A 27,104-nucleotide genomic window follows, 5' to 3' on the forward strand; every position below is an offset into this window, starting at 1 on the left:
ATGATATGATATTGGGGGGTTATCCCCCCCATGAAAGGGATGGCTACATGGTTTTATTGAATGTTTGTTTATTGATGGATCAACAGTCAGCCAAGCACACAAACAAGTTAACTCTTAAGCTTCTTCACTGAACGTAAAAATTAACATGATAAAACCCAAATAAAAATATTTACATACTGCATTATAAATATGTCAAATGTACATCATTTATACACAAGTACCAAAGACGGTAATGTTGTGACCAAACGCGAGTACCGTCATTAAAAAATAACAATGGCCAGACAACGAAAAAAAGCAACATATCAAAAATATGGCTTGTGGTTCAAGAGGCTTTTTGAGCCAAAAGCAGTTACGGTCATTGTTTCTCTAAGATTACATCTAATATGTACAAAACTTCATGTTGCGCTAAGGGCTGCTCTACTTTTACGTTGGCTTCTACGCTATTTCGAACGAGTGAAGGCGGCTCCATCAAGCCAGTAAGGCCGGTATTACAGTACATGGTTACAGTACATCTAAAATGCAATCAGTGGCTGGTCAGCTTGATCGTTTGGGAAACGCGAACACTGGGAGAAAGAAGGACTGCTGGATGAAGACGGGCACACAAGTACAGTTGTCGCGCCGGCTTTTAGTCTTATATACATACAATGTACATGAATCATTCGGTTAAATTAGGTACGACATAGCAGGTTTCTCTTTTTGTCATTGAGGTTGATCACTCATGACCACCTACTTCCAAAAGCTTTTGGATTTTAAAAGGAAAGCATTTTTTTACAAAATAAAAAAGCACTTATCTCTGTTCCATTTGGATTATTCGCTACAACTAATAAGATCTCATCGATTTTGACTGGGAGTAAATGATCACTGCCACCACTGCAGTCAAAATGGACATTAAGTGACATCATGGCAGCTAATTAAAAAATAAATAATAATTAAAAAAAAGAAATCAGCCTAAAATGTTCTTTTATACTTAGTAAACAAACCTCCTGTCTGTCATGTCAAATACAAAACCAGACTATTCTCAATCTCCTGTCAACATGACTGGTGATCATATTTTGACAAAGAAAACGCAATTATGTCCGTTTAAATCAATGCAATTGAATTGTGATTTAAGAGGGTCTACAATGGCACAACAGCGTGGCAATCAGCGTCCTTATCAGGGATTCACCATCTCCAAATGTATGCTTTCTTTGACTACAAATTGCGTCTTCCGCACCTGTGTATAGCGGATTAAAGATAATTTCCTTAACCCGTTCCGTGGAACAATTTGTTCTGCTTTTCTGTTGTTCCAACGGATGTGAGTGGAACTTTCTCATAGGTGTGATAGACCTTTCACCCCTTGGGCGCATTTGATTCCAATTTGTCTCTATTAGCTTCCTTTCAGAATTCATTTAAGTTCATTTGTGCATATTAAAAATCCAGAAAATTGTTCAAGTGCCTTGGACAGGTGAGATAACATGAGTGATAAAATTCTCAAGAAAAAAATGCAGATAAACTAATAACAGAGAATATTTGAATTAAAATCTATTTTTGGTGAAATGTTGGCATGCTCAAAACATATATGAACCACATCATTGTAATAATAAAAAAAATTACCTAAATTTCTCTCATCTCATCTCATTTTCTGAACCGCTTTATCCTCATTAGGGTCACGGGGGTGCTGGAGCAATCCCAGCTGTCTCCGGGCCGACGCGCTAACCACTCGCTCTGCCGGGCCGCCTAAATGTATTTTTCTATTTTTAATTTTCTGTCTTTCAATTTATTTATTTTCACCTCACCTCAAAAGAAAAAACTAAATTTCATTATTGTTCAAAACTTTGTTCATTCCTCAAACAATTTTGAAATTTCAATTTCAATAAAAAAAAGAGGTAGATAATGGAAAGTGAAATTCCTAAATTATTTATTGATGAAAAATGTAAACGTGGCGAGATTAAACATCTGAAAAACTGTAAAATATTGCATTCAAATGTACGAGCTCCAATTTGGGTGGTTTTGGTGACCCTAACATTTGTTGAATGAAACAAGCTTTCATTCTTCAGTTTTTGGTAGTGAATGGAACTCATTGGCAGAAAAAAAGAGGGAGAAAAAACATTTAAAGCTTATCATGATCATTGCAGACTAAAAATAATAATACCAAAATCCAACTTTACACGTAGTGACGGACCTCTGTCACAGCGTTTTGTGAGACGGGATGCGTCGGAAGAGGGACCGGGAGCCCTCTACATAATGCTGATGCTGCGGTTGAGCTCACACTGGGCGTTGTTGTTGATGTTGGGGTTGGCGTTGCGGTTGCTGATGTTGGCCGGCGCCGATGTGAGGGCGGCGGCGTCATTGGGGCAGCCGTGCTGGAGCAAAATATCGGCACACTCCTGGCTGCCAGCTCGCCGGGCGTATGAAAGCGGCGTTTGGCCGCGAGCGTCGCGACTCTTCACATCCACCCCGTACTGTCACAGGGAATTCCAACAAACGCACATTTAGGGCAGTTTTCCAGGAAAATCTGAGCCTCCTAATTCGGTTTCAATAGCGCCTGCTGATTATTGCTGAGTAGTCATGTCATAAAATAATGATGTTAACATTAACAGTGACATTAAGGAGATTATTGAAGACACATCTTCACTAGTGGAAATTTGTTTGTAGTGGAAAGTTATTCCCTTCATTTATATAATGTATTGTATTTTCCTGTTTGGAGTAAAAAAAGTTACTTTCAAAGTAGTGGGAACATACTTTATTTTAAAAATATTTGTTACTATTGGTTATTATTAATCTTTAAAAGCTTTTACATTTCTGAAAACATTTCTCTAATTGTTTTCTTATTGGGTTTTCAATGTGCATTTCTATGATTTGACACTCAGTCGATATTTAGTCCATTCATTTTATTCTGTATGAGTAGTTAATGCCTTTAAAAAAAAGATGAGACTTTCCAATACGTAAGCAAAGGTCAGCTATAGAAAAATGTGGTTTATAATTGCCCTTCTTGGCTTTTATTGGTATTTTCTCAAAATCCAACTCTGTCCAATTCGAGGAAGATGATCGAATTAAAAGATTAATGATCTGCATCCGATTTCCTTTCATTTCATGTGGAATCCGTTACCACAAGCCAATTAGTAGTGCACGCCTGGTGCTAGACATTGTGTCACCACTAGGAATGTCCCAATACTGAGTTTTCGACTTCCGATCAAATCCGATTTTTCTCAAGATATGTTTTGCCAATATTGATCCGATGCCAAACGGATGAAAAATAAAAATAAATAATGCAAAATATAATGTAACCGTTCATTTTCCGAACCGCTTATGCTCACAAAGGTCACAGGGGTGCCGGAGCCTATGCCAGCTGACTCCCATAATGTAATTAGTAAAGGATAAATCACTTTGCTTGTACTAAAGTCAAGTAATACTTTGTTTATGAAATTAGTGCATAATGCTCTGTTATTATCATTGGTTTCTAAAAAGCAGCAGTCTCACTCAGCGGACATATTTTCACGATAATACTGAAAACAATAGCGCCTACTGGATCGGATCCGATCTTGTGACCAAATCCAATACTCCAAAAATAGTCGTATCGGGCGTGACATGGATATTGACTATCGGATTTGGACACACACTAGTCACTCCTGCTTTTTTTACGTCACTCACCCATATGAGCAGCTGTGTTATGACCACGTTGGCCATGGCGCAGGAAAGATGCAGCGCCGTACGTCCGTCACCATCACCGTAGGTCTCGTTGACCTCCTCCTTGGTTCCGTGTGCCAGCAAGACCACGGCCAGGCTCAGGTCGTCCTCCACAACCGCCCGTAACAGCTGCTGGCCCAGGGGCATGTCCGACTGAGGCGGTCCCACTAGGAATAGCTTCTGCTCGTATTTGGCTCGAATCCAGCGCTCCTTCTCCTCCCTGGTTCGGGACAAGATGATATGGATGTTATTTCTGTCTAAACAAAGTTTTCCGTCTCCCCTTTCTATTTAGAAAAAATGTGACAAGGGTGACAAAAAAAGAACAAAATGACAAAAAAAATGAATATTGTCCTCAAATACACACTGTTAATCAAATACCACAAGTAGCAGTGCTTTGGCACACTATGAAGAGAATAGTTTACTAGATGTAAATGTTCAGATTGTTTATTTTAGCCAACTAGCACTCACTGGCAACGTTACAGGTTGGCCAATATGCTAATATAGTATGAATATATTTATATGCCAATAGACAGCTCAAGTGCTGCAGTGATGTGAAACCGTATCCTTATTTAGTATTTTGTGTCTTTTTCCATAGTTCAGCATTTGAATTTTTAAGATCCTTAAAAAAAGTCAATATATTTAATATAGGTAACAAAAACAAAATAATCGCAAAACCTCAATCTGCCTTGCCCCGTGTGAAAAAGTAATTTTCGATCAACATGATTTGTAGATATTCACATATATTGGGAACCCTTCTGACAAAAGATCTCCAAAATTAAAGTGTAAGTCCAGCCATAGAGGAAAACCCGAATTTGGTAAAAATTAAAACCGCCAAATGGCTTGCTTCCACTTTCCGTGGATAATGCTGGACAGTAGGAAGCAGCGGCCGTTTTTTAAAGGTTACACGTCTTCATCGCTGAGGCTGGCGTGACAATACCGGCTTTTTCTTTTTTTGCCCATCAGTGCTGTCAGTCTGAACCCGTGGACGCATTCCCACAAAAGAAGCGGCGTGTCTCGGCGCCACCCGGGGGAGACCCGGCACTCCACTATGATCGATTTAGGCTGAATAGCCGTCGGGAGACGGCAGAGTGGGGGAACGAGAGAGGGGGGGTCCTCCTTCAAGTCCACCCTGAAGCGAGAGAATAGACCGCCGGAGAAGGTTCTATCCTCTATCGCCATCTATTGCTTTCCATCTTGACTGCCCCCGCGCTCATTCTCTAGCCGCCAATACAAACCTAGCGCAGACAAAAAAATCAATATCAATACGTGAATGACTGAGCATGCCCAGCGTGCCACTCGCCTCGTGACCTGGTCGGGTCCAGCGCCTGATAAGGCTGTGTTGTTGTTTGAATGTACGGATGAGTGACAGAAGTTAAAGCTTTGGAGTGACAAGATCCACCTGGGAGTTGACATTCGATGACTCCCGTCGCCTCTCACACTCGGGACATTTAGCTCACGCACTAATGGAACACAAGCTCGTGCTATCTTCCTTTACACAGAGGTAATAATTCTGCCTTCTGATTGACGTGTCCAAAGAGGTCTTCTTTTAACAATACGTTTATATCATTGCCGCAAGGTGGACTTAGAGTTAACAACTCTACCTCACAATTCTCTCGTTTTATGTATGATACTTATGCACTCTGTGTCTGGCACAAAGTCAGTCAGGTTGAGGACTCTTGTAAGGTGAATACAGTAATCCCTCGATTATCACTACCTCGTGATTTTTTTCTGCAATTAAAAAAAAAATGTTGATCATTGCGGCCATGTCTGATCTACATTAACCGCGATATTCGAGGGATTACTGAACGTTGAAGCGCTACCAATTTCGTCAAGCGCAGTTTCTGGGTGTGATGACAAGTAGGCTTTTGTTGTTGATGATGACAACAGGGCCTATGTCCGATTATTATTATTATTAAGTGCCGAGTTAAAGAAAGGTCAATCTATGACATTGGAGTGCAATTCTAATAATCTTTCAAATCATAATACTGTATTCCTCGAAAGCAACAAAATCACCTTTGTGTTCATGCAACCACAGATTTCTTTGCAGGAGCAAGGCAAAAAGACAAAATCCAACAAATGGTTTGTACAAAAACACGATTCAAACAAACTAAAGACTCTATTGTGGCTTCAAATATTACATAATTATCGACACTGATGATCTTAGTTTTTATGAGGCAACCTTTTTCCTAAGTACACCTCGAGGATACTAACCAATTTAGGCCAGTTTGACTGATCTGTTCAGTCCAAAAGAATATTTCTTTTTTGAGCTCCAGTATTGTCACAAGGAAATACTGAAATACTAGAGGACAGATTAAATTTTCTTCTTTCATCTGAAAAGTTTATCTCTACTTTGTTCTCTTCATTAGTAATCAGGTGTAGAAAATGTGAATAAATGTAATATAATAATAATGTGGTTTCACATGAACCAAATATCGTACATGTTGTCCACTTAGTGGACAGTGAGCTATACAGTGCTTCAGCATTTTCTCATTCTCTCTGTCTTCTTGTGAGTCACCCTCTTGTCCAAAGAGAGGTGGTCTAGTAACGATTCTGACTCTTGTTACTGAGGGTGCTGTGTCAAAACACCTGGATGTGAACTAAAGTGAGGAAGCACAGATTGATGAACTACAAAAAAAAACAAAGCCACCTCATAAAGTGACCCTCTTAAAACAGCGTGGATGAGCATATGGTTTAATTTTTTCATGACTGAGGGTAAAATGCATGGGAGAATTCCATTGTCTTCACTAAAGCATAAGGAGCCCCTTTCTTAGATGTGGAGGTATTGTGCGTGCAACAATGGTGCCCTAATGGTAGGCAATTGCAGAGTTTTATGGTGTTAGACCATCAATCCCTCGTCAGTTACTATGTGAGGAGGACAAGCTTTTTAGCAAATCAATTGGCCTTAGAGCAGGAAGGGGCCGGGCTGCCCACCCCTCTTATTTCCGGTGAGAGTGGATGTCATTCTAATGCCGATAAATTAAGTTAAAAAACGCGGTATGATTTACAACCCTTTGGATGGGGCGCAATATGTAAATCAGCGGGCTACAAAGTTTGAATGAGAGTCCGAATGTGTTGAGCCCAGTGAATGGGCAGAAGCTAAATGAGGCAGAAAGTTAACACTTAGATGTGAAACAAAAAGGCTGGTGAGACCCATTAGAAGGACGTCAAGATCTCACATAAAGCAGCCCCACGGTCACTTTTGTTACAAAATAAACCAAAGGGAAGTGCAAAAGGAAAGGAAGAGCTCGCTGCTGAGGAATAACAAGAAAAAAAAGTCATTTAAAGAAGAAAAAACATGTGAAAAGTGTGGCATGAGGTTTCAAGAACAGCTTTTCCGTGAAAAAGATAGCATTTTAAATATTCATTCAGTCATTTTCTTTTCTGCTTATCCTCCAGTTCTTGGAAGAGTTGTAAATAAATATTATATATATACATTTTTCTGGCTACAGGCTTATTATAACAGGAAAGGCAGAAGAACGGTGAATTTCAATGAGCTGAAATGGTCAAGAAGTTGACTTGGGCAAGTTGTGGCATTTTATAAATCTTTTTTTTTTAAGTCATAACCCTTTGTGAGTGAATACGAAAAAAAATCTATTTCTTTAGGAAAAAAATACTTGAAAGGTAGAATGTGAAAGGAAGTGGTAATCCCCGTTTCTGTCTTTTGTTTGAAATACGAGAACAATTTAAACAGTGGTTGGGTTCAGACAGTCGGGAGGGGAAGTTGAGCACTTTGAAAAGGACACTTCCTCACTGCAGGAGACTAAAAAATAAAATAAGCATATTTAGCATGTCAAAGTGACAGGACGGCACAGGGTTGGGTTTAAAGAAAGGAATGGGAGGGGCTTTGAGGAAGGGAGATCTAGGAAATTGGACTTAGCGGTCACTTTTATACGCTAATTTTTCTGGGCTTGAACGCATACTTGTTCCCTATTTGGCTGTTGCTCAGGGGACAGAAGGGAGTGCCGAGTTCCCAGTAAAAATGCCTGTGTTGCATCCAACTTAAGAACAAGCTCTTTTTACATCAGCTTTCCTAGTAATTGCAGTTTAGCTTCACAAATGTCCTTGGATAAACATCAGAACATTAATACTTGGAGTGGAAATTGGATTTCTGTGAAGAGATGGTCTCCCCTTTCGTTTAACCCGCTTAGATAAAGGCTGCCTTAAAGTAGAACGGCTTCTTTTATAATTTTATTAGCCATCTCTGTTCAGCTATGGCTCCTGACCCTGACTTAATTAAGTGGCAAATGGCAGAATGATTCTCCTCAGCGCGGGCCCACGGAGTCAAGAACACATGACCGGATTCAAATAAAGAGCGACAAACCAGGACAATTAGTCAAGCTTGAAAAGACAATTGAGGATTTAAAGGAAGGGAAACGGAGTCGCCGCATTGGGCCATCGGAAGAGGAGGACGTCCATCCTCCCAACAACAATCAAAGCTGGCCTTTGGCTCCTCCTCCTCAAGCCCACACTACCAGATTGACTGCGAGCGCTTCGAATAGATGCACTGGGGAGGAGAAACCATCCACTGTTGAGGAGGATCCAGCAGCCTGAACAGAGCTCACAGTCGGGTACCTCGTCAGGGCTCCATTCCCATGCAGTGCAGCCGAGGGGAGGGAAGAAACGGGATGGTAGAGAAGGACAAGAGAGAGAGACTCGGGGGCCGAGAGGGAAGCGACGGGAAGAAAAGAAAGGCAATGAAAGCTGGGCCCCAAACTATCAAAGGTTGCTAAGGGCCAACAATTCAGTAAACACAGCAGCCAAAAAAGCTAAATAAGGCCTTATGTATGCCTCCCCCTTTTTCATGAAGAGATACAGTTTGTTTCAGTTCAGTTCCTTTTTAACCGTTTGAGAAGTGGGCGCATCTTTCCTGTTGGGGCACCAACCACTATGGTAACATTGACTTCTTAAAGTCAGCCACGGGCCTAAACAATACCATAGGCAAATTAGGGAGGGGTCCAATAGTGGGTTTTGGAGATGTAATATGCTTCGATGAGGATTGCTTGGAGTTCTTTTTCCTTTTCTTTTTTTTTTTAAAGGAAATGTTTTGAAAGTGTGAACAACAAAGCGTGTTTTACAAGCCTGTCTTCTTGTAAATGCCGTTTAAAGCTGCGAATGTCGCCACTTTTCTGCTTAGTCCACTATATCCACGTAGACAAAATTCCAAAACACAAAGAAGGTCCATGTTTTACAAGATGGTTTTCTTGTAAATGACGTTTAGGGGCGCACCATTTGGCGCTCTTTCTGCTTCTCTATCAAAATTCAAATAGTTGTTGTGCCATTAAGACGAAAAAAATGGACAATGTGACAATAATGAGCCTGTCAGACTACGCGATGATGAAGTGTCTGTGTTTTTGTGTCGCCACAGCTTAACATCCTTAAGTGCTCACGCTGTTAACCCCGTTCAACCCGTGACTCGGGTACAAAGCTGAGAGGGGACGGAGGCACATGGCCCTGTCTTGTCCACATCCACTTTTTGCGGAAACCCGCAGCACCCCCTTAGTTACTGTTGCCAAGATTTTGAAACGAACAACACTTCTACACATTTTGGAAAACATATTTAAGGTAAAACTTAAGGTTATTGTGGCATTCCAACCAGTGGCATATACGAAATTAGTGACAGGCCTAATTACTGACCTACAGCTCTGATTGAGATTGAGAGAGAAGACACTCATTCAATTGTCTTAATTAATTACTCATTCTCCATGAGAGCTCGCAGCCATTTGAAAGCTCTTCTGGGAGTTCCAGTACTTGTAACCTGTGAGATATTCTGTTCAGAGACTAATGTGCACAAGCTGTGCCAGTGGAGGAAGGGTTAAATCGCTGTTGCGGAGGGGGAGACATAGTTTGGAGAGGTTAGCGATGTGATTCATTTTTATTACTGCATGGGCCCTGCAGGCGGCAGGACTGGCAAATTATTTCTGAAACAAAGTGGAGGGTTCTCATCAGAGCTATTACCTGGCCATGGCCGAGGGCGGCGCGCGGCCCACAGAGGGTGACGGCGAGGGGCCCTGCGTCGGTGAGGGATAGCCGTCCGTGTTGGCCCGCGCTCCGGGATATCTTCCCCACAAATGTGAACTGCTGTCTCTCTCCCTGTCTCTGTGTGTGTGCTGTTTTCTATCGCAAACTCGCCAAGCAATTAGAGGCGATGTGCAAAACACAATGACTATCGGGTGCTAATGAAAAGAACAACTCCCTTCCAATATTTGCTGAATGCAATCACTACACCGGACAACCACATATTATTTTTGTATTCAAAGAATCATTTATGGTGATCCATCAGGAGACGGTCTAGGACTCCTGACACTTCATTTAACTCACTGGCTGCCATTGAGAAAGATAGCCACTCAATCCATTTAAAGTGGTGTGACTGGCAATGAATGATTACTACAAATAATTTGGGGAAGGGTACACTTATTTTTATTAATAATAATAGTAATATTAACACAATGTGAATAAATACCTTCATTGGTAACTATTAAGAGAATAGTTAAGTCTGCATTATTGTATTTTTTATTACATTAGTCCAACTAATAAGTCAACATGATTAAAATATACAAACTAATTTTAAATATAACTTATTTTAATAAATAGATTTTTCTGCTGAAAAAAGCTACTTTTATAATGACTAAAATCATTACTTTTTTCAGTTATACTCTACCTCACAGATGCAACACAGTATGAACAAAATTGTTTAACTAATGTATTTATTGATTGAAAGTAAATATAAATTAAAAAAAAAACTTTAAATATTATTAGACTGGTTTAATCATTAATTTGAATTCATTTGTTTAAAGAAATTGTTAAGAATATTTCAATCAATGTTACGTTTAAATAATTGAAAAATAACAACAATTATTTATTCTAATTGATGCAGACATTAAACCAAAACATGTTGAAATATTTTTTTTTTTTTTCTTGAAAAGAAAAGTGACTTATAATATACTGATTCCTATTTTTCCTTCCGAGACATGCAACACTTAAGTTTATCACCCGGCCAATATCATTCTTGCCAAATAAATGGGTTTACGTCATTTGATTTTTAATATTTTTTAATGGTCACACAATTAACTTCTGTAGCCTCAGCATTTCTCAAATTGTCCATAGGCTGATATGTCTTGTGTATGCAGTGTCCAGATGTACTTTAGTAAATTTAATTGGTTAATTGAAACAAACAAGTATCCCATTACAACACCGGAAACCAGTCGGATGAACACCAGTAATTTAGGTCATCTGGCTTTGATGGGCATTCTTTCCATAAGCTGAAGTCATCTTGTGGATGAACGCATTTACGTTAAATTGTCAATATACGATATAAAATAGAAGGAAAGCAGAAGGGGGTAAAACTAGTGTTGCAGGAGACATTCAATCAGACAGGCGCTTGATACTGGAAGTAGTTACTGAGTCGTTTAGATGAGGTGTCACTAATGTTTAGCGGGAGCAGGGCGCCACAAAGCTGCCGCACATCACCGGCGGGACACAATTAAAAATCGTCAAAATGACGAAGAGAAGAAGAAGTCAGGTGAGAATTTATGGTGTGGAAAAAGAGAAAAAAAATCCCATTATGTTACTGATAATTCATCATTCGCGATAAAGCAACATGAGACGAGACAGGAGGGCTTCTCGCTAACCATGTGATATTTTACAACTGTTCTGAAGATTACTTATGCTGCAAATGAGATTTATTGTCTGGCAGTGGAAAATAATGGAGATGCTGCTCCGGGATAAGATCGTTTTTTTTTCTCCTCTCTCTTTTTAAAGACAATGAAGGACCTGCCTTCCCCAGGCGACATGCGGGACGAGTGACAGCGGTAGCGAGAGGAATCAACATCAATAATCTTTCATCGGGACGACTGGCGCGAACAATTTGGAGCAGAAAGCATTCAATAAATAACTGTAGGCCATCATTCAGTAGAGAAATGGGGACAGGGAAAAGGCGGCCTGGCGTCTTTGCGCCTTTGAACACACCAAACCCAGCAAAAATAGGGATATCTAGCCAGTGACTCATTATGTTTCGGTGCCATTGATGATCACTCCCAGTTCAAACGGACTGGATGTCTACCAGCATCAATGGCAGTCAATGAGTTAAACGCAGGTCGAGCAAAATGCACCTTTGCTTTTAAATCCAAAGCGCCAGCAGGGAGAACGTTCGAGACAACGGCATTTGTGACAGACAGAGCGATGACCCGGACCCTCGTGATGGATATGTGACAGGAGGTCTTCGGGGCCTGAGGGTCCGGCTCTCGGGGTTAGGCTTTAACCATAATGGTGTGCTTAATTACCTGCACAGCCACACAGCGGGCCATTAGTCAGCCCGGGATGCCAGGGCTTACCTGTCACCACGAGATAAACAATCCTCACAGAGGAGCAAAGAGGATGTTACCTGGTGGGCCGGCACTTTTTTGGGAGGTGGGGGCATTACAACACTTAGTAGTGCGGTGTTAAATGATGTCACACTCGGGGTGAATTATGTTTGAACAGAAAATAAAGAGAAAATGAGGCGATAATACCACTATAATTAACTCAATGTCTCATTCATTTTAACTGAAAGGGCGATGAATGACTGTGATAAAAAGAAATATTAATTTGCGGCCCTCCCCTTTCAAATTGATTGGACGTCTAGTTGTGACGAACTGCATAGCCCAAATTTCACAAGTTTTAACTTACAAAAATATCATATGTTTACCCTACCCCCTAAAAAAAACTTGAAAATAACGATAACATATTACAGTGTCTGACCAAACCTCAAACTTGTCACGAAAAAGTCATGAAAAAACTGATCGAAATCGAAGCATGCTTACATACTGTTAATTATAAAACCAAAAGCATCGGTTTATTTAAAACAAAACTCTAAGTGTTGTGCCACAAACCACAAACATAACTTTGAATTTTGTGACTTCTTACCTGTTGCTGTCACTGGCCGGCTTGGTGTAGCCCTCCAGGGAGCCCTCCCAGATGCTGTTGGCCATGGAATTGCCGATGGCCGTCATCACCATGCTGAGCTCCACGGGCCAGTCATCCAGGTCCAAGGAGCGCACACGGGACAGGTGGGTGCCCAGGTTTCTGTGGATGCCTGAGCACTCGATGCACATCAGCGCCCCCAAGTTCAGACTGGCCCAGTCAGGATCTACATGGGGTGTGATGTTGACATTTTTAACAACAAAATATAGCTGTATCAAACTGCATATGTCTTTGCCATACTTGAGCCTGAACAAAATAAGTGCCATTGAAATGGTCAATTGTGGTGAATGGGCAGATGAGCTTTGGTATTAAACAAATGACTCACTTGCTGCATCACAGTCCACACAGAAGCTGTTGCCCCTTACATTGCGGATGGATTGGATGGCCATGGCGTCGCTCTGGCTGCCTAATCGAGACTGCGGTGGAAGAGGGAAAGAGAAGAAGGGAGTCGTGGTGAACTAATCAGAACAACATTTCTAAATGAAGCACAACTGGACAGAGAAAGAGTAAAATGCAAAAAGAAGACTCAGACAAAATATAAAATCGGGGTGTGCTGACATGAGCGAGCTTCTGTCTGTAATGCTTGTCGCTTGTAATAAGACAAGACTGCTTTGCACCTGTCTGATAGCCCCCCCGTGTCTGACAGTGTGAGGAAGAGAATGAGCGAAAAAGGGAGAAGGAAAATGGAGCGCCAGTACCTTATTCTTGATGCTCTCGCACGACTGCAGGCTGGCAAAGATTTGACTCTCGATGGCCGTCACCCAGAGCTCACGCTCCTCATACGTGGACGCCTCAAAGTTCCACGTTTGACCGGTCAGTGACACGATGATGAACTCAAAGGAGTCCTCTTGTTCTGATTCGTAAAGAAATAAAAGACATTATTCAAGTGAATTATAGTGAATATATAGAATTTCAATTAATTTTAAGTAATAATTCCCTAAATCAAGGAGTCACGGCATGTGTTGCAACACATGCTGCAGTTCCTTAACAAAGTACTCCATATTTGCCTCGTGTGGCTGCAAATGCGACAAAAGTTTCAGCTCGTCGCCAAATGATTTGTAATCACCTAATTATGTGTATGCAAAGAGTGGCTTCATTTACATAAAGCGAGCAGAGGCTTGGAGGAAACGAGCCACAAGGTGTAGGCAAGACAATTCTGATTGGAATGGTGTCATTCACTCTATCAATACATACTACGACGCAAGTAATTACTGGTCGATTTCAGAAATCCCACCACGTTAGATAATGTAAATCAAAACATGTTGAGATACATAGCGCAATCCATTCACATGAAATTAACTCTGTACGACTCGCTAATTGACAGCAATCGCCGCGGTTTGTAATCAATGGCGGGTGCTGGCTGCCGTGACAAGGCTGTTAAATGACAGATGGGTGACGGATGCTCGTAATGCGGCACTGTGGCAGAAGCAATAATCCAATTAGCTCCACACCGACTTCAATTATCTGATTCCGTTTGCACAATCGACTACAGGTCTCTAGAATTGATCTGAGCGTGCCTGAGCCTCTTTATTTACCTTACGAGAGGAGAGACCTTAATGGTGGGTTGACACCAAACAGCACTGGCAGGTAGGATGGAGTGGGGTTGGCTCATAGTACATAGAAAGTATGGTTTATGTAACATTGATTCATGTAGTTTATGGAAATTCAGTCGTAGCACCCATCAAAATAAAAATTCTTAGCTGAATCAGGGCTTCCTGTGTGGAGTGTCCTCTCATATGCCAAAAAATATGCATGGTAGGCTTCAAATTGTGTATTATTGCGTGAATGGATGTCTCCTTGTGCCCTGCGATTAGCTGCCAAACAATTCATAGTTAGGCTCCGGCATATTTGAGGTGAAAAAACAATGAATGACTGAAAATTCAGAGGTTCCACTATAAATTGCCATTCCTGGACTCAAATGTCGTTTTCCTTGTTTTTCTATCTATTAAAGGGGGAAAAAACGTATAAAGCTAATTATTCTGTTGGCTGCCCAGGCAATAAATTGGAGGCATTAAAAGACTTTCATTAAAAAAGCAAAGCATGGCTGACTTCCTAAACTGGTGAGCAAAGAAGGAAAAACAAATCTAATTCACCGTGCACACAAATGCACTTGCCTAGCTGTGACCACTAAGGAAAGCACATAGTGCATGTTCTTAGGTAAAGCTGGGTACACACATACCAATAAAGGAGGCACATTTCAGCATTCCAGACTTAAAAATGATCCTGAGCAGGCTGTTTTTATTATGAATGAATCCTGCCTCTCTATCTACACTGTAAAGAAATCCCACATCATGTTGTTTTCTTCTCAGGTCTACTAAATCTTAACATAAACAATTCAGTCAAAGCTTGAATAGTCTTATAGGCAACCCGCAATGAGAAGCCGGCGAAGAGGCCATTACACTGCCTGTTATTACCGTGTGGTTGCAGGTGGCATCAAAGAACAATCACCTTGTCACATCATGCTGAGTATTAACCCGTTGACCATGTTTATCAGCCCTCTCTCGGTCAACAAGTTCCTGACAATAACAAATAAATTAACGCCACCAAGAAAGCCCACCACTACCCACTGGCCTGTGAGGGATGTGCTAAATATGATTTTGCTTAATTAACACAGTGCAATAAAAAGGAAGTTAGGGCTGTAATGGCTGTGCGGTGGCATAGAGGGAGCAGCAGAAAAAGATAAACATCACCCAGCATTTACATGGACCATAAATCAGATTGGGAAGGTCTTGCTTTACAAAGGTTGCTCAGGGAAGGGAGGAAACTGGCGTATGTTCTCAAGAAATTATGTAGAGCTAAAACATCTGGTGGAAGCTATGCAACAGTTTAGTCATTCGCCACTATTGACGCTGCCAGACGTCCATTCCATTCGTACGAGGATAGCTGGCAGTCATACTGTGTTAATGTGACATGTAGCGCCGTCAAGCAATGAATGATTTAACCCACCATGAAGACAACCACGGTATGTTCTCACTTTTACGTAAATTGAGGTTCCATCATTACTCATTAGCTCTCATTGAACGGACTAATTTTGGAAAATGTTTAAATTTGTCATGAAAATATTAACTAAAAGGCAGCGTAATCGATGGACGATGTACAAAAACAAGAGAGAATGTGCTCAGAGCATTTAGAGTGGAGACTCCTTTGTCATGCTGAAAGAAATAAGGACAGTGACAGCACCTGTGGACCAGATTAGCACCTCAGGGCGCCCATCCGAGCCCAGCTGAGTGAGTTCTCCGTTGTATGGGAGCTTCTCCGGGGACCAGAGTGACACAACCTTACAAAGAACTTAGCAAGAGTGTTTAGCCTCGAGGACGTCCTCTTCTTTTCTTCTTTCCCCCTCCCAAATCCATTTGTGCAAACGCTCGGCGGCGAAAGGTGAGATATTGTTTGGCGTGTCCCGGCGCCTCGTGTCGCACGCCGCCGCACGTGTCAGGCAGTCACTTAAAGAAATGCTCGCCATTCCCTGTGAATTAATGAGCAGTTGGGAAGAACAGGCCAAGGCGGCGCCCATCTGTAAATGTCAGCGGCACCGCTTGCTCATTTTACACATCATTAAAGCCAATATTCCTAACCTGTATCAGAGCAATCAGGAGAAGGCCATTACTGCGACAGGGCCCCCCTGAGGGGGAACCGGGACCCAACTCAGACAGAGGAAGAGAGAGACTGTAGAAGACTTGCTATCTATCTGACACACACATCTGCACACCAACACCGACAGCCAATGGTACAATAAACAAACACATGAAATCAGCGTCGCTACCACTAATAGCCATCGCGTTTAACAACGGAGCCCGATGAGAGCGGCGGCCAATTAAACGCACGTCTGTGGGCAGCCCCAAATGACAATCTTGTTATTTCCTTCCCTCCGTCGGGTGCGTGGTGCGCACGAAGTCATTACAAGAGCACGGGCTCCGGGGACAGCTTTGGGAAATGAGAGCGAGTCGGGGAGCGACAAAAAAAAACAACAAAGTATTGAGATAAACACCCACCATTAGCTCAGGCACTTAAGCCTCCTTCTTAAAATCCTCAGCTGGACTCCAGAGGATGTTAACCCTTGCTCGGCTGAGGTGCAGGACGTTACCACAATTGATTAAGTTGACTTGACTTTTGCAGCTAAGGAAACTTTACCCCAGTTTATCCACAGGTGGACTGAAGAACCTTCCGTGTTCTCAACTTGTTAACTACTTTCTAACTTTATCAAGACAAGCAGTTACTTCAAATGAATCTGATTATCTCTAAAAAAAAAGTCATCAAGCACCATTCATTTAGAGTCAAATACAGCTCCTGGGGGATAAGTCTCAGAAACTGCCTTTCCACTACCCTTAGTAATTTGCAAGACTTACATTGTGCAATGAAAAACTGGTAATGGAAACGTGTGAATTTTGAGGAGCATGGAAGTCGACAACCAAAGATCACAAAAAAAGCTTTTATACTTCAATAAAGAGGGTTTTCAGATGTTTCAACATGAAAAGACATCACAATAGTGCAATGATGATAGCTTTCTAAAAAAAAAAAAAAAATCCGCACGGACATCATGATCAATCCTCTTCCATTATTTTGGACTAAACATGGCGTAAAACATGCCAACACTACTATCATCCACTGTATTGCTTTGTTCAAAATAGTAACGTCAGCCACCATAGGCCCTAAGATCACCCACACGTAACAGATTTTGGGTGACCAGAGTGGCCAGAAAATTAAATATTGCAATCACGTATATATTTATAATACTTCATAAATTTACATTAATTGTAAGATATACACTGCATATTATTGATATTTTATAATGCATTTGTCCAAATACAGTTGATAATGTACTCATTCTCTGCATTTTGGTAAACTCAGCATGCCACTATATGAGTAAATATCTCTCCCATCTCTCATATAATTTTCTGAACCGTTTAATCCTCATTAGGGTGACGGGGGGTGCTGGAGCGAATCCCAGCTGGCCAGAGGCGGGAGATACCCTGAACCGGTGGCCAGCCGATCGGACAAGCATCCACACTCAGACCCATATCAATTAAAGTGTCCAATCAGCCTACCATACATGTTTTTTGGAATGTGGGAGGAAATCGGAGTACCCGGAGGAATCCCACGCAGGCCCGGGGAGAACATGCAAACTAGACACAGATGGACATGACCTGGATTTGAACCCAGGACCGCAGAGCTGTGAGGCTGACGCGCTAAGCACTCGCACCAGCGGGCCTCCCATGAGTAAATATGTTAATCATAAAATGCCTGATATGAAAAACAATCTTTTTTCATTGTTATTACTAAAATTATCATCTGTCAAAAAAAAAACTTTCCGTAGTGCTGCCCATCATTTCATTCAAGTAATACCAATGAGTCCACATTCTTTTAAAAAAGAGGAACTGTGGATTATTCAACAGAGAGCAACAGAGGGAGAACACAAGAAGTCAACTCATCATCAACCATTTGTTTTACGGTGGAGTTTATAGCAGACTAGCTTGTCGGATGCTGAGAAATGCATTATGAGCTGTCACTTGTCTCGGGGTGCGTCTTGCATCACTCTTTAAGCACATGAGAAATTCATTACATGGCAGAGCACAGGATATTAACCGACATGTCCGACGTGGTAGATAGGAAAAAAAGATGCATGGTAAACAAATGCATCGAAAGGAAGGATACTTTAAAAATAAAAGGAATGAAAGCTTCAGCCATTACTGTGCAAATGGCCACAATACCCAGTATGGATAACGTATAGGAAGACTTAGAAGTGACCTTGCATTCCCCCCATTGTTTCATGCATAATATAGATTCAAAAAAATAATAACAAAAAAAGAGTGTGACGTGGTTGAAGCTTGTCATCAAAGTCGTTTGTGATTTGATTGATTGAAATTGATGGTTCCTGTATGGTTATACACATCAAAATAAAAGTGGGCAGCGATGTTTTCAAATTTGAGAGTGGCCATATCTTGCATTTCTGAAATCAGGATTAAAGAATCAGTGTGTGAATTGACACACAAGTTAACATGACCTAACTACAATGAATGTGAAAGCATTGGACGGTTTAGTAATGATGATCACTCTGGCCTCTTTGGTCAAAAGAGCCATTCAAACATTAAAGAGCAGCTGTCAAGAGGCCAGATTTTTTTTTTTTTTTTAAGTCTAATGATTATAAATGCTAAGCGTCATTTAGGAGGCGTCAACGCCATTGTTGTCTTTTTTTCCACCGTATCAATCTTGTTGATTGATTGCGTCGTTCGTCTGACATCAGTTTTATGGGCTATGAGATGCGTCTGAGTGTTTCCACAATGCCTTCCAATTAGAGCGCTCCATTCATCATTTGTGCTGCAGGATCGTTATTAATTGGGTGAAGAGTCGGCCTGACAATCTCCCGCCGAGATGAGACGCAACTTCTGGACGGGGCAGTTCGTACCATGGCAACCCAATATTAACGATAGAACTAGCTGGCCACCTCGATGAACATTTAAGGGCAACCAAAAGGACATTTTTTTAAATGTCACTTAAACCCAATGGAATGGAACAACAAATGATAAACGCATTGAAGATTTTCTTTTTTTTCTCCCAAAAGTTTTCATGGTGTCCCCCCATCTTTCCTACCTTCATTTCCGGCAGATAAACCGTCAGGTTTGGTGATGCCCGTGCTCTTTTTCCGTCTGTGTTTCTTGCGATTGGCGTGTGGCGAAGGAGGCGGATCTAGCTTCGGACTCGTGGCGCTGCTGCCTGCATTGCAACTGGCTGGATCGTTCATTCCGTTGGCTGGGGAATAACACAAAGACCGGTAAAAAAAAATGCCCTCAACATCACCCAAAAATATGAAAAAAGACACAAACCATCACCAATGTCACCAACTGGTCCCCATTCACTGGAATAAACCAGTTTTAGAATTTGTATAAGGGAATGGTAGAGAAAGAAATAACCTCAATTAATAAAAAAAATGCTAAAAACATGAGGCCAAAGACAAGTAAAAGAATAACTATTTAGTACGGATTTTGGAGGAAATAAGCAACCATACCCAACAAATAGTTTCAGTTATTTTAAGATGTTTATATATATATATATATATATATATATAATATATATATATATATATATATATATATATATATATATATATATATATATATATATATATATATATATATATATATATATATATATATATATATATATATATATATATATATATATATATACACATATACACACACACACACACGCATACATACACACACACATACATACATATATTTCTTTCTTCTAATAATTCACATTATTCTGAAGTAGACACCATACTACGGAAGTGATAACTGGTCTTGATGATACTACTTACTGAAAGGGCTAATAAGACCAATGGTACATAATCTGTTACCGAGGTAACAATTCAGGACCTTCAAGAGTCAATAAAGCTCAGACAACACATTGAGTCACTTGTTTGCGCAATTATTTGTATGTGTTTTGTATGTGTTTGGCTGACAAAACCTTACATTCATGAGAAATGTGCGTAAAGTCACACAGGAAGCGGTTCCTCTAGTTACTGTGTTGTTGGTTTCCGCAGACTGAAAGACAGGTACGGAGGCCATGAGTGGACAAATGGGCACCTAAGTAAGCCTCTGGCCAAACTATATGAGTCCCAGAGTGACGGTGGAGGGGGAGGGATGGGGGTACATAGATGGAGCTTTGTTTCTAGTAAGTGATATTATAAATGTGATATTAACCTGTGCTACTGTTGGCTAAAATGACAGAGGGATGGGACAATGAGAGGGTGTTGTCAGCTCGCAGTTTGTCTGATTTCCTGACATTTGACATCACTTTTCCTTCTTTTCTCCCCTCCGGATGCCATTATAGATCTGGGAGAGGAGGATGGTGGGTGGTGGGGAGGAAGAGGGGCAGGGGCCTGAGGGAAGCAGGAAGGAGGGAGGGCCAGTCGGTAGATGGGCCCCATATTGCTCTCCTCTTACCACCCTGTGTGGTGCTGGCAGCCTCCTCTATTGTCTCCCATCAAAAGCTCATTGTAGTGTGGCAAGCTCCATTCATTTCCCTGAGCGCCGCCGCAGCCCCTGGGGGCGGAGTGCAGCAGGACAAGAAGGCTCCGGGATTATTGCTCTTCTTGTCGTTGCCAGTTGCACATGCCGTAATGTGCAGCGTGCCGCCATTAGCCAGTGTACAACATTAGGCCTAATTCAGTCATTACCTTTCGGGAGATGGGGCTGAATTGGAGGAGTGGGATGAGCTCAGCGGGGGATTGAAGATGCTAACGTGGAGGAATGGGAGCGTGGTGATGGGGGAAACTTGGGCTGTGAAGACCCATGAAAAAGCATTTAGAAGTGGGTGAAAGTGTCGGTTGGAAACAACACCTGAGACAATAATGGCAAATTGTTGGGGTGGTAAAGCAGTAATTCACCAACTTCCCCAAAAAGTAGGACAACAAACAGGGGTCTAAATTGCTACTGTGTAATCCAATTTCGTAATTCACAAAGCGTTGCATCGAACATAGTATAGTTAATAACACTTTTATGACTTGTGTGACAAAAAAATGAACTAAACCAAAATCACAAAATCATTTTGAAAAACGCACAATGCATACGAATGTGCTTTCATGCAGAACAGGGGACCCTCCTCACCTCATAAACATTTAGTTTTCTCTTTAATTGGTTATAGGAAAACCAACACAACCCATCCTGTTATTAATACCAAAATATTAAATGGGGTTACTGGACCCTATCCCAGCCAACTGAGGGCAGTAGGTGGGCGACACCATGCATTGGCTGCCAACCAATAGCAGGGCACATAAAGACAATGATCATTCACGCTCAAACTCATACTTATGGACAATTCTTCCATGAATGTTTTGGGGATGTGAGAAAAAATTGGAATACCCTGAGGAAAAACCACCCAAGCAAGGGGTGAACTCCACACAGGAAGGCCTGAACCCACCAGGGATTGAACCCTCGATTTCAGGGCTGAGGTGAACGTGCTAACTATTTCCCCAACATGCTGCTGAAAAGTTAAAATATTTGAATCATAATTACAATAACTTTTTTTATGAAAAAGGTTCTACGCTACAAATGAGGAAAAATACGGTGTAAATTGTGCATCGTTTGTAACTTTGAAATCTCCAAAAGAATGCTCTGTATATTTGTTTTCATTATTCTAGGACACTTATATCAAGCACAAAAAGTGTGAGAAAGACAGAGTATTTATTCATTTCACCTCAGATAAGTAGGAGCATATTTGAAGTTTAATCACAATTCAAATTTCAAGTTACATAAAAAAAGTTTTTGGCAAAACCTCCTAAACCAAGGCATTCCCAAGAGACTATAACGGGGTAACACAGCATCCTGTACCCAACGCCTTCCGTTCAAACTCAACAATTAGAAATCAGATGTTTCCACAACGTTTCAGCCTAAGAAGCGGTTGAAAAAGAGGACGTTGCATCCCATTAATAAACATGGGTGTGCTGATGGCGTTGTCTTGAATGGCAGCACGCAGCCACACATGTAGCACATCCTGGTCCAGGCGTCTGTTTCAATTTCCCTGCTCGCCTACAACAGCCCCCCTGAGACGAGTCATTAGCTGGCTCAGACAGCTGGGGGCACGGGGGTCCTCCGTATGCCTCTCCCCTCACCAGCAACCTCCTACCCTCAGCTTCCTCCTCCTCGAATGCGAACGTCTGTCCTGCCAGCTCCGCTCCGTATGGCGGGGCTGCGAGTCAGGGAGCTGTGACCCGCCTTCGACGTGACAGCCAGCATTTGTTTAATGTCGCTTGAGGTTAAAGGGGAGGCATGCGCCTTGAGGGGGGGGTGATCCTACAGAGGCATCAACACCTTTAATTATCAATTTCGGACCCTAATGTTGTGGAAAATAACCCCCGGGTCTCATTCTCTACCTGAAACAAAGATGGAGATATGCCTCTCCTTGTGATTTCGCCTCTAACTCAATGGTGGGCACCGTATGTATCATCACCCTTGGCTATAATTTGATCAAGATCAGCAAGCAATTGCACTTTTACTTAACCACACCTCTAATCCGCAGACTGACCAATCGCAAAGATGAACAGAATCCCGACACTTTACAAAGACAACTCCACGCAAGCACACAATTAATTTGACTAAACCTGACTAAAACGTGACAAAATTCACTCATATTTGCGTAATAAAAATGGATCACAACAGACACTTGCAATTATTAGCAGTCATTTTGAGTACACCAGACAATGCCATTGACAGCAGTAGAGGTCTATCCCCATCAATGACAGCCAATGAGTTAATAGATAAGAGTGAGCAATAAGATTGAATATTTTTCCTAAAGTCACCAGTCAGACTTCTCAAGAAAAGCAGGATCATTTAGCAAATTCGTAAGCAGCGGAGTAATTTCATTGTTATTCAAGGGGCTGTTTGCGACAAGCGCCGTGATTCCGCCAGGCCCCTTGACACGGCAGCCCTGCCTGTCCTCAATCAAAGGGCTGCAATTAATGGCAAAAATTAGAAACAATCACCGCCTCCCCCTTATTATCCTCAATTAGAGTGTGCTAATCAAGCCCTGATCGCGCTCCGCTGCTCTCTTCAAACTAAATGTCAAACTTCATTACGGCCCGCCGTTGAAATCAAACCCCCTGAACATGCCATCACCTTCACATCGGGAGGCACGTCGCAGAAAACACAGCGCTGCCAGAATAAAGGCTCTACAACCGTTTTAGAATTCAATATATGTCTGTATGCTATGGGCACAACTGAGCAGTAAGCACTTATGATTGCACAAGTGGTGCCAAAATTAATCTTTGTGTATTTTACATTTCCAGAAAACAAGATTTTGAAAAGACTATGTGGGAATATGAAACACAATATTCTTGTTGAGCTTTCTAAAAATGCTAGAATTTAGTAATCCGCCTCCATTTAAATCCAGAATTAATCTTTAAAACAAGATTATGTAATCCTGGATCAAGCAAACATAAAAAAAATCAAAAAGAAAAAAGGACCAAAAAAGAGCACTGGCCCTCTTAAATAAAAGTTGAAATGTCAGAGAGCTTTAAATGTGGCTCTCAGTCTCTTGTTTTTAATTCACAACCAAAGAGTGAAGTGTAATGACAAGTGCAGCGTCCAAACAACCACAAAGTATATTAAGAATGGCAGGCCTTATGAGCGGCAGCATTCAAGAAAAAATGGTTCAGAATTTAATCAAAAAATCGGTGCTCAATATTCAAGAGGTGTTGGGACGTGAGGTCTTGCCTTAGCACAATGGCTTTACAAATGAGAACATTCTCTAAATAATATGGAAATAGTTACGTGGGCTAAGACGCATTCATTCTGGCTCGAGTCATCAATCTGATGCTTTTCTGCTTCGTGCTATTGTCGTCCCGTTTCGTGTTTAACCTGCAACCTTCGCCAAGGATAATGGAGTGACGGGGCTTCATTTAGGTCTACAACCCTCGGTACAGAACACCCTCCATTGATTATTGAACAGGGTGCGTTATGATGAAACACTGGTGATGCATTTCAATCATGTTTTTTGAGAGCGACTGTGAGCCTAGGCACGAGAACCAGACCTATCTAAAGAGATGGGGATGAAAAATATTTCTTTTCAAGGGCCTCTAAAAACTCAATTGAAAATGTGTATAGAAGTGAAAATGTTTGCATTTAAAGGTGAACATGACCCACACCCATACAAATGCCACCAACACCAGTCTGAGTTTACACTGACAAACTCCTACACGCAAAATTTCTCAAAAGAGCTGCAATGGTTTGCCAAAATATAACAGGAACTCTGCCAGTTTTGGTATTGAAGCCAAACTCATCAAATAATTTATAAAACAGCCCCATTGGAGGAAGAAACAGTTTTGGAAACAGGTATGATTCATTAAATTATAAGATTTTTTTTTGTATTTACCATATGTGGGATATAAAACGTTTTTATTTGGCTAAAAAAACTACTTTTCATTGGACACTTGGTTAACCATATTTTTTAACAATGTCTGATTTGATCAATTTCATTTAATTACACAGAAAATTAGAGGGGGGAGGGTCGTTAAATGTTGACATTACTGTTCAAATTTAATCAAGGACAATTGACACTTTCATATGTGAGGTTCCATCATCCACCCAATTTAATTCATGGATATCATGTGAGAGGCTATTTTCTTTTTAATAAACTAAGTAGAGGTCCTAATGTATGATTTTTGGGGTAGTTTTGTTTTAGGACAACAAAAAAATCATTAAATTTCCACCAGGATACACATTTGATGAGGAAACGCTTCAGATGTTGCGGTGCAATTTGGTGATTCCAAGAATCCTCGGGAAAATGTTTGACATTTATTGTGCGGCAACAATATATTGTAAATAAAATTTGTCAAAATACACTTTTGTCTGCGAGTTTGCCCCACTGTGTAGTAGTTGTGCTGCTGATGTGAGATAGGTGTGACGTCCGAGCAGAAGCGATTGTGAGGTGCCTCCAAATGAGCGTCGCAATTTGCGCGTCACAACGATGAGGGCCTCGCGGCTGGCCTCCTACGGCGCTTGAAAAGTGCGCTCTTTAAACTGCCGCGGCACCTTGGGAGAGGGCGGAGAGGGAGGGGAGGACTCGAGTGCAGTGCGGGTGGGGGTGAAGAAAGTCGCCAGCGCCGCCGCCACGCTAATGAGAACTACCAGAGTGCAAACATGCATGGAAATGACTGTTATTCTGTTGATGTGCATTTAAGTGCTTTTTTACTGCCAAGCACAAAGAGAGGGAAATAACTGGTGATGAATGGTCCCCCCGAAAAACATTCATTTTCCTCCTCGCAAGAGAAGAGAGCAGCAAGGGGGGGCCTAGGGGGGCTATGATGGAAGCCGAAGACGCGCATGCATGCAGAATGTATTATTTGACTTGAGTTGTTGGCATTGATACAACAGTGAAGGTGGCAAAAAGTTAACCTTCAGTGTCGCTCGGCTCCGCACGTGCGCAAAAGGTCATGCAGATGATGGCAGGCCTGATCAGCTCATCAGCTAAACGAGCCTCGGAACACTCGTAACGCGGTTTAAAGGGTCTAAATTCTCATTAGTATACAACTCGGTGAATGAATGAAAACCATTAAAGACTTTGTCTCCTCGAGCAACCTTATTTCATTTACGTGTGTTGCCATGTGAACAATGTAATTATTTATACAACAACATAGTAAACACTGTTGAACATGATTTTGACTTCACTTTTAGTTTAAATTTAATTGAACTGTGTGTAATTTAATACAAAGTTAACTTAGTCAAACTAAATTATTTTGTTTCATTTGAACCTCTCCCAAAGTAATCCCTGCCCAAATTTAATCTAATTGTTATTAATTTACAAACAACAGTAGACTAATAATTTCTTAAGAACAAATTCAGCATGCACTCACTAATTCTCATAGATAACCTAAAACCAACTGTACAGTGCACATTATTTTATGTATATCCTAACTTTAGTTTTAACCCATCTAATTCAACATGGATTTTTTATGATCTGATTGGGTGAACTTTTGTGAATTTATCTTACTCCATTATACAATCTTGTCATATTTTATAAGAGCTTTTTCTAATTTCCTCAATATTGAGCTGCAGCCAACCTTGGCTGACATTGGGCAAATGGCAGACAGCCAGGATTGGCTGCACGCCCAAACGCACTTTTGGGCAATTTAGAGCCTCCAAATGACCCAACGCATGTTTTTTGAATGTGGAAGAAAGCTGGAACACGCAGAAAAAAAATCCAACACTAGCACAACTCAACACAGGAAGATCGGAGCCATAATTCGAACCAAGAACCCCATTGATGGGATGCAGATGTGTGAACTAGTAGTTCACCTTATTTCCTTATCTGATCACGTGATCATAAGAATTAAACATATCTTACGGGCGGCACTGGTAGTACTGGTGTTGATGGCATCATTCCACTGGTCGGCGCTGGACACGGAGAAGGAGCGCTGATGCATTCCGTCCTTGCTGCCAAACAAGGACGTGCCCGTCTGCAAGGAACTGCTGCTATTGGAGTGTGGCGCGCCTGCCGAGGACACAAAGACAAGAATATTATAAGTTGTCACACTTGTAACATAGAGAAACCAGTCTTTTTTATCAGGAGCACACACACACAAGTCTCCTCTAATTAGGCCTTAATTAACAAGATACACTCTGAAGGCTAATTATCTCGCCTCATCCCTCTGACTGCCACATCCATCTCTCTGCGCTGGCGTCAGCAGGCGCACTCCTCCTAACCTCCAATCAGGCAAGCCGCGGACGCCTCGCATCGCTTTACTAATTCATAGGCTGAGCGGCACCATGTGGGGGGCTTCCTCCTGCTCGCGGGCACATCCAGAATACCATAAACTCACACTTCTCTTCCATTTAATAGTAGCAATAAGCATAATTAAAGCTGCAAACAATGGTGAAGAGGCCCTCGTTCCCTCTTTTCCATGGCAAAATGTATTAATAGATAGGTATGAATTTACAACGGGATACATAGCCATGCATATATTCTTACATCCCTGTAAA

General features: G+C 41.4%; 1 protein-coding gene across 5 annotated transcripts in view; it reads right to left on the reverse strand.

Annotated features, from left to right (window-relative positions):
* Positions 1-57: 57 nt before the first annotated feature.
* The window catches only part of agap3 (ArfGAP with GTPase domain, ankyrin repeat and PH domain 3), a 100,979-nt gene continuing 73,932 nt past the window's right edge, over positions 58-27,104 (reverse strand). For all 5 annotated transcript variants that reach the window (XM_077614943.1, XM_077614942.1, XM_077614945.1 and 2 more), the window contains 7 exons: positions 26,470-26,616; positions 19,213-19,371; positions 13,323-13,477; positions 12,950-13,040; positions 12,568-12,790; positions 3,631-3,886; positions 58-2,441 (listed from right to left, as the gene is read on the reverse strand). In XM_077614943.1, the coding sequence (XP_077471069.1) occupies positions 2,217-2,441; positions 3,631-3,886; positions 12,568-12,790; positions 12,950-13,040; positions 13,323-13,477; positions 19,213-19,371; positions 26,470-26,616 (1,256 nt within the window). In that variant the 3' untranslated portion in view covers positions 58-2,216. The remainder of the gene's footprint in view (positions 2,442-3,630; positions 3,887-12,567; positions 12,791-12,949; positions 13,041-13,322; positions 13,478-19,212; positions 19,372-26,469; positions 26,617-27,104) is intronic.

The sequence above is a fragment of the Stigmatopora argus genome, chromosome 12, assembly GCF_051989625.1.
Source record: "Stigmatopora argus isolate UIUO_Sarg chromosome 12, RoL_Sarg_1.0, whole genome shotgun sequence".
Taxonomy (NCBI): domain Eukaryota; kingdom Metazoa; phylum Chordata; class Actinopteri; order Syngnathiformes; family Syngnathidae; genus Stigmatopora; species Stigmatopora argus.